General features: G+C 49.0%; 2 protein-coding genes and 1 long non-coding RNA gene across 3 annotated transcripts in view; 2 read left to right on the top strand and 1 right to left on the bottom strand.

Annotated features, from left to right (window-relative positions):
- Positions 1-797, top strand: part of aox6 (aldehyde oxidase 6) — a 24,474-nt gene extending 23,677 nt beyond the window's left edge. Inside the window, exon 35 of the mRNA XM_060050947.1 lies at positions 1-797. This exon is cut by the window's left edge and continues 442 nt beyond it. The gene's annotated coding sequence lies outside the window, so the exon portion shown is untranslated.
- A 3,206-nt stretch (positions 798-4,003) lies between these two features.
- On the top strand, positions 4,004-12,780 carry LOC132456538 (vascular endothelial growth factor C-like). The gene is made up of 8 exons (XM_060050920.1): positions 4,004-4,141; positions 5,336-5,587; positions 6,932-7,122; positions 9,475-9,599; positions 9,706-9,806; positions 9,940-10,074; positions 10,496-10,697; positions 11,706-12,780. The coding sequence occupies exons 1-8, from the start codon at positions 4,021-4,023 to the stop codon at positions 11,815-11,817; spliced, it is 1,239 nt and encodes a 412-aa protein (XP_059906903.1). The 5' UTR covers positions 4,004-4,020; the 3' UTR covers positions 11,818-12,780.
- Positions 7,192-7,708, bottom strand: LOC132456539 (uncharacterized). Its single transcript, XR_009525515.1, has 3 exons — positions 7,602-7,708; positions 7,338-7,501; positions 7,192-7,255 (listed from the first exon to the last, which is right to left on the bottom strand). It is a non-coding gene; the product is annotated as an uncharacterized LOC132456539 (long non-coding RNA).
- Positions 12,781-16,079: the final 3,299 nt, after the last annotated feature.

Genomic DNA, 16,079 nt, shown 5'->3' with positions numbered 1-16,079 from the left:
GTGAAGAACAATTGAAGATCAATGTCCTGATCAATGTACTGATCCAATTACTGATCAATGTACTGATAAATGTAGTGATCAATGTAGCGATCAATATCCTGATAAATGTACTGATCAATGTAGTGATCAATGTCCTGATCGATGTAGTGATCAATGTCCTGATCAATGTCCTGATCAATGTCCTGATCAATGTCCTGATCAATGTAGTGATCAATGTAGTGATCAATGTCCTGATCAATGTAGTGATCAATGTCCTGATCAATGTCCTGATCAATGTCCTGATCAATGTCCTGATCAATGTAGTGATCAATGTCCTGATCAATGTCCTGATCAATGTCCTGATCAATGTGGTGATCAATGTCCTGATCAATGTCCTGATCAATGTCCTGATCAATGTCCTGATCGATGTAGTGATCAATGTACTGATCAATGTACTGATCAATGTTCTGATCAATGTTCTGATCAATGTAGTGATCAATGTCCTGATCAATGTACTGATCAATGTACTGATCAATGTCCTGATCAATGTCCTGATCAATGTCCTGATCAATGTCCTGATCAATGTAGTGATCAATGTCCTGATCGATGTAGTGATCAATGTCCTGATCAATGTCCTGATCAATGTAGTGATCAATGTCCTGATCAATGTCCTGATCAATGTCCTGATCAATGTCCTGATCAATGTAGTGATCAATGTCCTGATCGATGTAGTGATCAATGTACTGAGCTCTTATTGAATTTGTATTCTGATTAAGATTTAAGAAAGATTAAAGATTAAAGGTTCAATATGTAACAAATGTGCTGCACTAAATCATAAAATGACTATGATGTCAACAGTGGGTAAAGGTACCGTCCTCCACAGTAACATGTTATGTAACGTTACATTATATAACAGGTTATATGATAAAACATTTGGCATTCTATTATTAATACCTATATATTATATGTTGTATAACCCAACCATATCCAAACACACACACGGTCGTTCTGAAGCGGTTCCAGACTTGAAGGTGTCGTGGATAAAACCCATGGTCTAATGAGGTCGAGAAGGACTAGCGTTGAATGATCAAGGCTTTATTGTCACGGCTTTATTGACACTGAGTAACAACTGCACCTGAGTTTATTTGCAAAGATCTCCCGAACAGCATTCAGGATCTGATTTATATTCCCCCTTGTGTAGCTTTTTCCAACATGCACTTCGGCCAATCAGAATGCTCTAAATTATGGGCCGTGTGCCCCAATAACATTTGCCTTCCAGCCTACGATTCCCAAAATACATTCAATACAGTAATTCAAGCATTACGTACAAAAGGGTTACATATTAAACATTATAGCAACATGAAGTCACATATTATGCATTAGTTATATGAAGTGAGGTCTTTCGTTAAAAGCCATTCATCGCCTTGTTTATTAAACTGATCTTAAATCACCATGACGTACCACATGACTTTAAGAGATGAGCCCTGGCAGACACAGTTATAATCATAGAGCCGGTAGTGTGTGATTTCGTCCCTCAGAGTGCAGGCACTTGTTGACCAAGGAAAGCCAGGTAATATTAAAAGTGTTTAACATTTGGAACAATACATATCTTATATTCTTGTATGCTTTGTACTTAAAGTTAACATTACTTATAATCTAAGTGAACTGAGGAATAGGCTGATGTCATTGACTTGTAAATAGCTCTATAGAGGTAATGTACAGGTCTATGGTAACTAGTTATATGGTAACTAGCTCTATAGAGATAATGTACAGGTCTATGGTAACTAGCTCTATAGTAACTAGCTCTACAGAGGTAATGTACAGGTCTATGGTAACTAGCTCTATAGTAACTAGCTCTACAGAGGTAATGTACAGGTTTATGGTAACTAGCTCTATAGTAACTAGCTCTACAGAGGTAATGTACAGGTCTATGGTAAATAGCTCTATAGTAACTAGCTCTACAGAGGTAATGTACAGGTCTATGGTAACTAGCTCTATAGTAACTAGCTCTACAGAGGTAATGTACAGGTCTATGGTAACTAGCTCTATAGTAACTAGCTCTACAGAGGTAATGTACAGGTCTATGGTAACATGCTCTATAGAGGTAATGTACAGGTCTATGGTAACTAGCTCTATAGTAACTAGCTATATAGAGGTAACGTACAGGTCTATGGTAACTAGCTCTATAGAGGTAATGTACAGGTCTATGGTAACTTGCTCTATAGTAACTAGCTATATAGAGGTAATGTACAGGTCTATGGTAACTAGCTCTATAGTAACTAGCTATATAGAGGTAATGTACAGGTCTATGGTAACTAGCTCTATAGAGGTAACGTACAGGTCTATGGTAACTTGCTCTATAGAGGTAATGTACAGGTCTATGGTAACTTGCTCTATAGAGGTAATGTACAGGTCTATGGTAACTAGCTCTATAGTAACTAGCTCTACAGAGGTAATGTACAGGTCTATGGTAAATAGCTCTATAGTAACTAGCTATATAGAGGTAATGTACAGGTCTATGGTAACTAGCTCTATAGAGGTAATGTACAGGTCTATGGTAAATAGCTCTATAGAGGTAACGTACAGGTCTATGGTAACATGCTCTATAGAGGTAATGTACAGGTCTATGGTAACATGCTCTATAGAGGTAATGTACAGGTCTATGGTAACTAGCTCTATAGTAACTAGCTATATAGAGGTAATGTACAGGTCTATGGTAAATAGCTCTATAGTAACTAGCTATATAGAGGTAATGTACAGGTCTATGGTAACTAGCTCTATAGAGGTAATGTACAGGTCTATGGTAAATAGCTCTATAGAGGTAACGTACAGGTCTATGGTAACATGCTCTATAGAGGTAATGTACAGGTCTATGGTAACATGCTCTATAGAGGTAATGTACAGGTCTATGGTAACTAGCTCTATAGTAACTAGCTCTACAGAGGTAATGTACAGGTCTATGGTAACTAGCTCTATAGTAACTAGCTCTACAGAGGTAATGTACAGGTCTATGGTAAATAGCTCTATAGAGATAATGTACAGGTCTATGGTAACTTGCTCTATAGAGGTAATGTACAGGTCTATGGTAACTAGCTCTATAGTAACTAGCTATATAGAGGTAATGTACAGGTCTATGGTAACTAGCTCTATAGAGATAATGTACAGGTCTATGGTATCATGCTCTATAGAGGTAATGTACAGGTCTATGGTAAATAGCTCTATAGAGGTAATGTACAGGTCTATGGTAACTAGCTCTATAGTAACTAGCTATATAGAGGTAATGTACAGGTCTATGGTAAATAGCTCTATAGAGGTAATGTACAGGTCCATGGTAACTTGCTCTATAGAGGTAATGTACAGGTCTATGGTAAATAGCTCTATAGTAACTAGCTGTAGAGGCGTGGCGACGGCTGGTCGCCACGGTAACGTGTTTCATGCAGTAATGTGTGGAATGTGGAAGCTGGTGGGAGGCTCAACGTACAAGATCAGACTCGCACTACAGCTGTCCTCAGCCAAGACAGACCTGGTCCGCCTTAGACCAGGTGTCGCTAGACCAGATGACTCCTTAGACCAGGTGTCTCTAGACCAGGTGTCTCCAGACCAGATGTCTCTAGACCAGGTGTCTCTAGACCAGATGACTCCTTAGACCAGGTGTCTCTAGACCAGGTGTCTCCAGACCAGATGTCTCTAGACCAGGTGTCTCTAGACCAGATGTCTCCTTAGACCAGGTGTCTCTAGACCAGGTGTCTCCAGACCAGATGTCTCTAGACCAGGTGTCTCTAGACCAGATGACTCCTTAGACCAGGTGTCTCTAGACCAGGTGTCCTGGATTAAGGAGGGACAGGGGGAGACACCTTGCTCATCATGTCGCCCATCCTCTCTCCTGGAACAGAAGAACTTCGCAAGCTCTTATCGAGGTCCTCCCCCCCCCCCCCCCCCTCTGCCTCCCTGTCCTCCCCCCCCCCCCCCTGCCTCCCTGTCCTCTCCACCCTCTCCCTCCCTCCTTCCTCTTCCTGTGCTCTCTCCTCCTACTCCTCCACTATGTTGAAGCTAGTGCTGCTTCTCTGGCTGGTCACGAGGACTCTGACTTCTGGACCAGATTTCTACGACTATTTCCAGAGTGGAGACATGGGCACAGAGGTAGGGAAAGTGGAAAGTGTGCGTGTGTGCGTGTGCGTATGTGTATGTGCGTGTTCACTTCGGCAATGTTTTGGTTCCAATACGAAACGAATACGGCTTTGGTCGGATCCTTACGTTTGAATGTTATAACAAACGCGTCTACCGTAAACCGACACATGTGAAGCCATAGACAAGCGACCCGTCCGGAGCCGCAAGGGGCTCGGAGCGAACACACACTGTTGGACCATCTCGGTCCTCATCAGAGGAAAGAGGTCCCGTCGGGTTGGTTCCGTCCACTCTCCCGCCAGCGGGGGGGACTCCCGCTACCCGGGGGAACTCCCACGGGACAGCGCGGTCTCCCAGCAGACTCTTCATCGCTCACTTCCGTAAACAAACCGTGAGGAGCTATATGATTGGCTATCCGCTGTCCTCCGGACCCACCTAGTCGGAACGATCGTTACGTATTGTAACTCTAGATTCTATGAGTATAGGCGCAGCCTATCGCTATTGGGTTATCCCTAGGAGTGAGCCGTAGCCCTGAAGAAGTTTGAACAGAGAGGGATAGCTGATCCATTACGACACTGCCTCCACATGAGTAAGTGTGGACTTTAACCTTCACTTTCCCCTGCTCCTCCTCCTCTACTCTCCCCACCCACCTCCTCTTCCTCCTCTCTCTCCACCCACCTCCTCTTCATCCTCTCTCTCCACCCTCCTCCTCTTCCTCCTCTCTCTCCACCCTCGTCCTCCTCTTCCTCCTCCTCTTCCTCCTCTCTCTCCACCCTCGTCCTCCTCTTCCTCCTCTCTCTCTCCACCCTCCTCCTCTCTCCACCCTCCTCCTCTTCCTCCTCTCTCTCTCTCCACCCTCCTCCTCTTCCTCCTCTCTCTCTCTCTCTCCACCCTCCTCCTCTTCCTCCTCTCTCCACCCTCCTCCTCCTCCTCTCTCCACCCTCCTCCTCTTCCTCCTCTCTCCACCCTCCTCCTCTTCCTCCTCTCTCCACCCTCCTCCTCTTCCTCCTCTCTCTCTCTCCACCCTCCTCCTCTTCCTCCTCTCTCCACCCTCCTCCTCTTCCTCCTCTCTCCACCCTCCTCCTCTTCCTCCTCTCTCTCCACCCTCCTCCTCCTCTCTCCACCCTCCTCCTCCTCCTCCTCTCTCTCCTTCTCCCCTCCCAGTCTCCAGGAGGAGGAGGAGGAGGAGGAGGAGGAGGAGGAGGAAGAGGAGGAGGAGGGGGGGGGGGAGGAGGAGGGGGAGGAGGAGGGGGAGGGGGAGGCAGCCTTGGCCTGGACTCGGTCAGCAACCTGGACGAGCTCCTGCAGCTCCTCCACCCGGAGGCCAGCCGGCTGCAGCTGTGCCTGAGGAGGCGGAGCCAGACCCCCACCTCGCTGCTCCTCCACCCAGCGGGCGGCGCCCAGGAGGAGGAGCAGGTGGAGGAGGCGCTGTGGGGGAACCCCCGGCAGGAGGCCCTGAGGAGAGCCGACGGCGTCTTTGAAGGTACTGGGGGGTTACAGATGGACAGCAGAGCTCACCTGGACTCAGCCCCTCCCCTCTTACTCACCTGTGCAGAGCTCACCTGGACTCAGCCCCCCCCCCCCCCCCCTCCCCTCTTAATCACCTGTGCAGAGCTCACCTGGACTCAGCCACTATTATCAATACGAAATAAACCAACAAAAATCCATAGCGTTTATCCTCGTTTAATTGTGTGATATACTTGTCACTGCCAGCAACCATTTAAATGCGTCTGAACGTCACTGATTTGGGCTAGGCTAGTTATTGGTCATTCGAAATAAAGCCCTCCTCCAAGTCAGGGGCGCCGGCCACGTTGGAGTCAATGTAAGCTCGCTAACTTTGCTGTCTATCAAGCAGAGACAGCTTTTCATTGGCGCAAGAAAATTCGCCCTCGGGTCGCACCAGTGTGCGCCCCAGGCCAATGGTATCGCTTTTCTTTTTTGTTATCACCACATGATTGGAAAATTCAGAGAATCCATCAAATAGGCTACCTCCCTCAGCAGCATTCGCGCACCACAACTACATGTAGAGGGGAGATAGATCGCTTAGCAGAGAGTTGTAAGCACTTTCCACCCTTTTCAGTGGAGGAATTGGACTAACCCAAGCAATGTTATACTTAAAAGGAGCAAGTAAGTTACACATTAATTTAGTCTTTCGGCCTGTAGCATATAAACAAGATGAAGCAACTGTCCCATATTTCAAACTGCATTTGAAGTAGACGCTATAGGACTGATAATGATTTGTCTCAATATCAGAATAACAACAATGGGTCAAATAGCAATGGCTGGTGGAATGGCCATGAAGTAGGTCTGCATAGTGTAAGCTTGTCCAGGCCCTGCAAGTCAGGATGTAGGCTATGAATCTGAATGAATAGTAGGTAAATAATTAGTGGCCATCCCCAAAATGCACCACAATACAGGAAATCAAGGGGGGGGGGGGGGGACCCCAGACCCCCAGTCTATTACTGTGCCCCACCAACATTTTTGATCACCAGCCGCCCACGGGGAATGGGTTAACCTAGTGATAGTTAGTGCTTGGCACTTGGTTCTATGAACATCCTTACTGTACCCAAAGTGATAAATTGTTTTCTAAAGACTAATGGACGTATTGGAAGTCTTTTAAGAAAAGTGTTAGATAAATGAGTGTGTGTGTGTGTGTGTGTGTGTGTGTGTCTATCTGTCCCTGTGTGTGTGTGTGTGTCTGTCCCTGTGTGTGTGTCTGTCTGTCCCTGTGTGTGTGTGTGTGTGTGTGTGTCTGTCCCTGTGTGTGTGTCTGTCTGTCCCTGTGTGTGTGTGTGTGTGTGTGTGTGTGTGTGTGTGTGTGTCCCAGTGGTCCTGGAGGAGCTCCAGCGGACCGTCTGCCGTCCCAGAGAGGTGTGCGTGGAGGTCTCCAAGGAGGCCCCGGAGCCCAGCAGCCGGCAGTACCTCCCCCGCTGCGTGGCGCTGCACCGCTGCGGGGGCTGCTGCCACCACGAGGGCGTGGCCTGCACCAACACCTCCCACCACCTGGTCAACAAGACCGTGAGCCTGACCCCCGACCCGACCCTGACCCCCACCGCCTGGTCAACAAGACCGTGAGCCTGACCTCTGACCCCCGACCCCCACCACCTGGTCAACAAGACCGTGAGCCTGACCCCCGACCTCTGACCCGACCCTGACCCCCACCGCCTGGTCAACAAGACCGTGACCCTGACCTCTGACCCCCACCGCCTGGTCAACAAGACCGTGAGCCTGACCTCTGACCCCCACCGCCTGGTCAACAAGACCGTGAGCCCGACCCCTGACCCCCGACCCCCACCGCCTGGTCAACAAGACCGTGAGCCTGACCTCTGACCCGACCCTGACCCCTACCGCCTGGTCAACAAGACCGTGAGCCCGACCCCCGACCTCTGACCCAACCCTGACCCCCACCGCCTGGTCAACAAGACCGTGAGCCTGACCCCCGACCCGACCCTGACCCCCACCGCCTGGTCAACAAGACCGTGAGCCTGACCTCTGACCCCCGACCCCCACCGCCTGGTCAACAAGACCGTGAGCCCGACCCCCGACCTCTGACCTGACCCTGACCCCCACCGCCTGGTCAACAAGACCGTGAGCCTGACCTCTGACCCCCGACCCCTGACCCCCACCGCCTGGTCAACAAGACCGTGAGCCTGACCTCTGACCTCTGACCCCCGACCCTAACCCCTGACCCCCACCGCCTGGTCAACAAGACCGTGAGCCTGACCTCTGACCCCCGACCCTGACCCCTGACCCCCACCGCCTGGTCAACAAGACCGTGAGCCCGATCCCCGGACCTCTGACCCCCGACCCTGACCCCCACCGCCTGGTCAACAAGACCGTGAGCCCGATCCCCGACCTCTGACCCGACCCTGACCCCCACCGCCTGGTCAACAAGACCGTGAGCCTGACCCCCGACCTCTGACCCCCGACCCTAACCCCTGACCCCCACCGCCTGGTCAACAAGACCGTGAGCCCGATCCCCGACCATGACCCTGGAGTGCTAACCATCTCTTACTATTACTAGTTAGGGGTACTAACCGTCTCTATGGAGTACTAGTTAGGGGTACTAACTAGTACTAATTAGGGGTACTAACTGTCTCTTACAAGTTCTAGTTAGGGGTAGAAACTAGTACTAGTTAAGAGTACTTACAGTCTCTAACTAGCACTAGTAAGGGTTGCAAACGGTCTCTTACTCGTACTAGTTAGGAGTACTAACTGGTACTAGTTAGTACTCCTTACTAGAACTAGTTAGGGGTTCTAACAGTCTCTAACTAAACTTAGCACAAAAAGTAAGGAGATTTGTGTTTGGTAGATTATTTCTCTGTGGTAACAATGCTTTTTAGCAATCAATCTTATACCGTCGGAAAGCCTGTTTAGTTCCCTTTCATCTGGTGCCCCATTTGTAAGGAACATGCATTTGTGGGATGAGCAGCAGCGCCGAGTATGTAGGTTGAGTCTGGGCCCGACTTCACCGTCAGGCCCGTTAGCGCGGGTGTCGGAAACACGTGCACTTTAACCTCAAAGTGTTGAGAAATGTGTTGTGAAATGAATAAATTGTTAATTTGCCAATATGTCTTGTTTCTTCTAGCTTCAGTCATCCAATCCACCAAACACCAAACGAGTCACTGGCAGAATAAGCATAAATTTGGCATTGGCCGAGAAGATTTGGCACATTTTTCATGGGCGCAACCCACATCCTCAGCTCTGCTGCTCATCCCACAAATGCCTGTTCCTTACAAATGGGGCACCAGATGAAAGGGAACTAATCAGGCTTTCCAACGGTATAAGATTGATTGCCAGAAAGCATTGTTACCACAGAGAAATAATCGACCAAACACAAATCTCCTTACTTTTTTGCTTAGTTTAGTGCAAGTACTAGTTAGGAGTACTAACTGGTACTAGTTAGTACTCCTTACTAGTACTAGTTAGGTATTCTAACGGACTCTAACTAGTACTAGTTAGGAGTACTAACGGTACTAGTTAGTACTCCTTTCTAGTACTAGCTAGGGGTTCTAACGGACTCTAACTAGTACTAGTTAGGAATACTTACCGGTACTAGTTAGTACTCCTTACTAGTACTAGTTAGGGATTCTAACAGACTCTGACTAGTACTAGTTAGGAGTACTAACGGTACTAGTTAGTACTCCTTTCTAGTACTAGTTAGGGGTTATAACGGACTCTAACTAGTACTAGTTAGGAGTACTAACCGGTACTAGTTAGTACTCCTTACTAGTACTAGTTAGGGTTCTAACGGTCTCTAACTAGTACTAGTTAGGAGTACTAACCGGTACTAGTTAATACTCCTTACTAGTACTAGTTAGGGGTTCTAACGGTCTCTAACTAGTACTAGTAATGGTGATCTTCCTCCAGGTGCTGGAGCTCTCTCCTCTGATGGAGCGTCTGGTTGTCACGGTGACCTTCGTCAACCACACGTCCTGTGAATGCGTGAGCAAGCGTCCGCTGAGGACCGTCATCAGACGCCACGCGCCCCCCCTGTGAGCCCCCCGAACCCCCCCGCCACCGAGCATCACAGTGACCTGGGGAATGGGAGTTCACTGTGTGTGTGTGTGTGTGTGTGTGTGTGTGTGTGTGTGTGGACAGCTGCCCCCCTCCGCAGGCTCCCTGTTCTCCAGGACTATTCTGGGATGCCGAAGGCTGCGAGTGCGTCCCTGACGACGGTAGCCACCCGGTCAGAGACCTGGGTACGTAAGAGGGGCGTGTCTGTGTGAGGGGGCGTGTCTGGGAGGGGGCGTGTCTGAGAGAGGGGCGTGTCTGAGTGGGGTGTGTCTGTGAGGGGCGGGGCCCTGAGCTGACCTTGTGCTGCTGTGGTTCCAGGCGCCTTTGCCCCGGGGCCCCTGGCCTTGTGCGGCCCCCGCCGGGCCCTGGACGACGCCAGCTGTGAGTGCGTGTGTCGCAACGGCCTGACGGACAGCAGCTGTGAGCCGGGCTGGAGGCTGGACCACGACACCTGTGAGTCTGGGAGACTTGAACCGCCCCCTCTAGAACCGCCCCCTTATAACCGCCCTCTAGAACCGCCCCCTCTAGAACCGCCCCCTCTAGAACCACCCCCTAGAACCGCCCCCTCTAGAACCGCCCCCTCTAGAACCGCCCCCTAGAACCGCCCCCTAGAACCGCCCCCTCTAGAACCGCCCCCTCTAGAACCGCCCCCTCTAGAACCGCCCCCTCTAGAACCGCCCCCTCCAGAACCGCCCCCTCCAGAACCGCCCCCTCCAGAACCCTGTCAGTGATCAACCAGCTGATAAAGATCAGAACTCACCCTTTAATCTTGCGTGTGCGTGTGTGCCTCACGGCGCTGTGTGTGTGTGTGTGTGTCTCTGTGTGTGTGTGTGTGTGTGTGTGTGTGTGTGTGTGTGTGTGTGTGTGTGTCCAGGTGAGTGCCAGTGTGAGGAGCAGGTAGAGGGGCGGGGCTGTCCGTCTGGCCAGCGCTGGGAGGCGGAGCTCTGTGGGTGTGTCTGCGCAGCCCGTTGCCCTGGCGACCAGCCCCTGAACCCGGACACCTGCCTCTGCCAGTGCCGGGAGAGCCCTCAGAGCTGTCTGCGGCAGGGGAAGAGGTTCAACACACACACCTGCAGGTAACACACACACACAAACACACCTGCAGGTAACACAAACACACACACACACACACACCTGCAGGTAACACAAACACACACACACACACACCTGCAGGTAACACACACACACACACACACACACAAACACACCTGCAGGTAACACAAACACACACACACACACACACCTGCAGGTAACACAAACACACACACACACCTGCAGGTAACACACACACACACACACACACAAACACACCTGCAGGTAACACACCCAGGTTACACACACACACACACACACACACAAACACACCTGCAGGTAGCACACCCAGGTTACACACACACACACGCACACACACCTGCAGGTAACACACCCAGGTTACACACACACACACACACACCTGCAGGTAACACACCCAGGTTACACACACAAACACACACCTGCAGGTAACACACCCACACCCACACAAACACACCTGCAGGTAACACACCCAGGTTACACACACACACACACACACACCTGCAGGTAACACACCCAGGTTACACACACACACACAAACACACCTGCAGGTAACACACCCAGGTTACACGCACACACACACACCTGCAGGTAACACACCCAGGTTACACACACAAACACACCTGCAGGTAACACACCCAGGTTACACACACACACACACCTGCAGGTAACACTCACACGCAATCACCTGCAGGTAACACAAACACACACACACCTGCAGGTAACACACACAGGTTACAAACACACACCTGCAGGTAACACACACACACACCTGCAGGTAACACACACACACACCTGCAGGTAACAAACACACACACACACACCTGCAGGTAACCAGCCCAGGTTACACACACACACACACACATGTAGGTAACACACACGTTACAAACACTCACACGCAATCACCTGCAGGTAACACAAACACACACACACACCTGCAGGTAACACATGCAGGTTACACACACACACACACAATCCCACACACTGACACCCAAACGTCTTCTCTCTTCCAGTTGCTATCGGTTACCGTGCAGGAAGTCCAAGCGAGGATGTCCGCGAGGGTTCTACTACAGCTCACAGGTGTGTCAGTGCATCCCCACCTACATGAGGCCGGCCTGGAACTGACCAATCACAGACCAGCACACCTGGGACGGGCCAATCGCAGACCAGCACACCCTGGAACTGACCCATCACCGACCAAGACACCCTGGGATGGGCCAACCACAGACAGGCACATCGTGGGACGGACCAATCACAGACAGGCACATCGTGGGACGGACCAATCCCATGGGGGGAGTGTGAGAGCTCCTCTGTCTGGACTGGAGCTACGGAGAAGTCTCCACCTTCCTTTGTGTTCAGCGACCAGACTGAACCTGTTCCCTCCCTCTCCGTTGGACTACTGCTTATTTATGCATCTGATATATTTGTTGTATTTTAACTTTAAATTGAAAATATGACCGACAAAGTACTGTCACTACAGTACTGCTACCACAGTCAGACTTTTACCACAGGGTACTTACAGATGTAGTAACAGTACTGTTACTACACCTGTAAGTACCAAGTCGTTTTTACAGTACTGTTACTACAGAGTACTGGATATACTGTATGTGTTCCGTCTCCCATAGCGAAGAATTTAACAACAATAAGTTCAACCTTCTAGACATTTGAGATTCTGAGTGGGTTCTAATGAAGCAATGATTGATTCACCGTCAAAACCATCACTGAAGCAGCAGCAGCGAAACCGTTGCGGCATAATCTTCTCTCTGTATTTTAAGACTTTTGTGTCGCAAATATTGTGTGTCTGTATGTCTGTAGGGGAGATTGGGGTAAGATGAGCCAACTTTTACTCATGTCGTCCTCTAGGCAAGCAAAAATAAGACTGATGTCAAATGAGACATCTACCTTTGTTTCAGGATGTCCCCTGTCAATCAAAATGATAACAATGCATTTAAGACATAAGTCTTTGAGGTAAGTTGAGCCATCTTGGGGTAAATTGAACAATTTACTTTTTCAAGTCCTTTTCCAAATAGCCTTATTTATTCGCCCACGGTGACTTTAAACCATATAAAACCTGGCACTATTTCTGTATTTTGTTACTTCTCTGTTGGATTTTCACCATCAGTGGCTAGCTGCTCTCTCTATCTTTGCATTATAGCTTTTCTACAATGTGTAAAATAGGAAAAACCAAATCAGTTGCGTAACACTACATTGAAATACCACTTTATACTTTAGACTTAACTTAACTTCAGTGCATCATGGTTGGGCAGGTTGAACGGCTGGCTCAACTTACACCAAATCGCGTGGCTCACTTTGCCCCACTGCCACCATTTTGGAAAATGCCTGGTTGAACAATTCAGGCTAATCTTTAGCTAAATTACTCCCTTGGTTTTATACCGTGGCAAATCAACATGTATGACATATCTTTACGCATGGATAAATTTGCTTTGACATAGCAGTCATTATACCGGATACGTTAACTTACTTTGTTGTGAAAAAAACCTACCTGCAACTTTACCATGTGCTTCTCGCCATCACAGCCAGATATAAATTATGGGGGCTTCCTGAATTGATGTGTAGTTTCCAAAATACATGGGATGGGTCAACTCACCCACTGGCTCATCCTACCCCACGCTCCCCTTACTCTAAACCCAGGGGTACCCCTCTGTTACAGACTAAACCCAGGGGTACCCCTCTGTTAAAGACTAAACCCAGGGGTACCCCTCTGTTACAGACTAAACCCAGGGGTACCCCTCTGTTACTATAAAGACTAAACCCAGGGGTACCCCTCTGTTAAAGACTAAACCCAGGGGTACCCCTCTGTTACTATAAAGACTAAACCCAGGGGTACCCCTCTTACTATAAAGACTAAACCCAGGGGTACCCCTCTGTTACTATAAAGACTAAACCCAGGGGTACCCCTCTGTTACTATAAAGACTAAACCCAGGGGTACCCCTCTGTTACTATAAAGACTAAACCCAGGGGTACCCCTCTGTTACTATAAAGACTAAACCCAGGGGTACCCCTCTGTTACTATAAAGACTAAACCCAGGGGTACCCCTCTGTTAAAGACTAAACCCAGGGGTACCCCTCTGTTACTATAAAGACTAAACCCAGGGGTACCCCTCTGTTACTATAAAGACTAAACCCAGGAGTACCCCTCTGTTAAAGACTAAACCCAGGGGTACCCCTCTGTTAAAGACTAAACCCAGGGGTACCCCCCCGTTACTTTAGATAAAGACTAAACACCCTTAGGCTTTATTATGCAACGACAACTAAACAACGTGGTGTTGCTTCTGTTACTTTAGATACGACTAAAACAGGGGTACCCCTTCTGCTACTTTAGATAAGACTAAAACAGGGGTACCCCTTCTGCTACTTTAGATACGACTAAAACAGGGGTACCCCTTCTGCTACTTTAGATACGACTAAAACAGGGGTACCCCTTCTGTTACTTTAGATACGACTAAAACAGGGGTACCCCTTCTGCTACTTTAGATACGACTAAAACAGGGGTACCCCTTCTGCTACTTTAGATACGACTAAAACAGGGGTACCCCTTCTGCTACTTTAGATACGACTAAAACAGGGGTACCCCTTCTGTTACTTTAGATACGACAAAAACAGGGGTACCCCTTCTGTTACTTTAGATACGACTAAAACAGGGGTACCCCTTCTGTTACTTTAGATAAGACTAAAACAGGGGTACCCCTTCTGTTACTTTAGATACGACTAAAACAGGGGTACCCCTTCTGTTACTTTAGATACGACTAAAACAGGGGTACCCCTTCTGCTACTTTAGATACGACTAAAACAGGGGTACCCCTTCTGCTACTTTAGATACGACTAAAACAGGGGTACCCCTTCTGTTACTTTAGATACGACTAAAACAGGGGTACCCCTTCTGCTACTTTAGATAAGACTAAAACAGGGGTACCCCTTCTGTTACTTAAGATACGACTAAAACAGGGGTACCGCCTGTTGATCTTTGGCACAAAATATTTGATTCTACGATTCTTCTTTGCTCCAACCGAGCGTCGGCCCCCTTAATGGCCGACTCCGTCTAGAGCTAGAATATTACAATACAAAAAAAACGACGATAACATTTGCCCCCCTTAATGCCAACATACAATACCGAAAAGGATCAGTAAAACGGTATTAATCTGACTCAAGCGCTGTAACGTGAACAGCACAGTGCGATAGACCGATACGAATGTCGATGGAAGTCAAAGAATACAAAAGAAACCAAGAAATGTTTTGAGGTTTACGGTTTAAAATTCAACAGCAACGCTGAATTAGTTTTATTGTGATTCAACAGTGTTATAAAATCCCAGGCCTGAAACCCGTATACAATACAACCTTGTATATACTTATATATAAGCCAAACTCTTCAAATATTTACAAAAGATAGAAAATAAAGCCTGCCAATAAATTAAACCGGTCGCTTCACTAGAAACGCTCAAAAGATGCGTCTTCAAACCAGACAGTCCTCGTAACAGACGTGCAAAACAGACAGTCCTCGTAAGAGAGGGTCAGTCCGGACAGTCCTGATGTCCTGGGCCCAGTGTCTCAAAAGATATCCAGGGGGATTTCGGATCACAGATTGGAAATGGGTTTTTCAAAGCTAAAGAGGGATTCCAAACTAAAATCAGATAATGTAAACCGATCTTACATTTGATCTGGATCAAACCTGCCCTTTTGTTTTTTTAAAACTTCCAACTCGGTTTGGGATCCATTTGATAGGTCCCCTTTAAAAAGTGGCATAAAAGTAACGGATCAGACGATCCTGGATAGCAAAACATGCAGTGACAACGCTCCCAGGACGCAGTGGCAACGCTCCCAGGACGCAGTGGCACCGCTCCCAGGACACAGTGACACCGCTCCCAGGACGCAGTGGCACCGCTCCCAGGACGCAGTGGCACCGCTCCCAGGACGCAGTGGCACCGCTCCCAGGACGCAGTGGCACCGCTCCCAGGACGCAGTGGCACCGCTCCCAGGACGCAGTGGCACCGCTCCCAGGACGCAGTGGCACCGCTCCCAGGACGCAGTGACACCGCTCCCAGGACGCAGTGACAACGCTCCCAGGACGCAGTGACACCGCTCCCAGGACGCAGTGGCAACGCTCCCAGGACGCAGTGACACCGCTCCCAGGACGCAGTGGCACCGCTCCCAGGACGCAGTGGCACTGCTCCCAGGACGCAGTGGCACTGCTCCCAGGACACAGTGACAACGCTCCCAGGACGCAGTGGCACCGCTCCCAGGACGCAGTGACACTGCTCCCAGGACGCAGTGGCACCGCTCCCAGGACGCAGTGGCAACGCTCCCAGGACGCAGTGGCACCGTTCCCAGGACGCATTTTGTCGGTGCTCGACTCAGACGTGATGAACCG

The sequence above is a fragment of the Gadus macrocephalus genome, chromosome 4 (assembly GCF_031168955.1).
Source record: "Gadus macrocephalus chromosome 4, ASM3116895v1".
Classification (NCBI taxonomy): domain Eukaryota; kingdom Metazoa; phylum Chordata; class Actinopteri; order Gadiformes; family Gadidae; genus Gadus; species Gadus macrocephalus.
The sequence above is the reverse complement of the archived record's forward strand: the minus strand, read 5'-3'. Positions and strand labels throughout refer to the sequence as shown.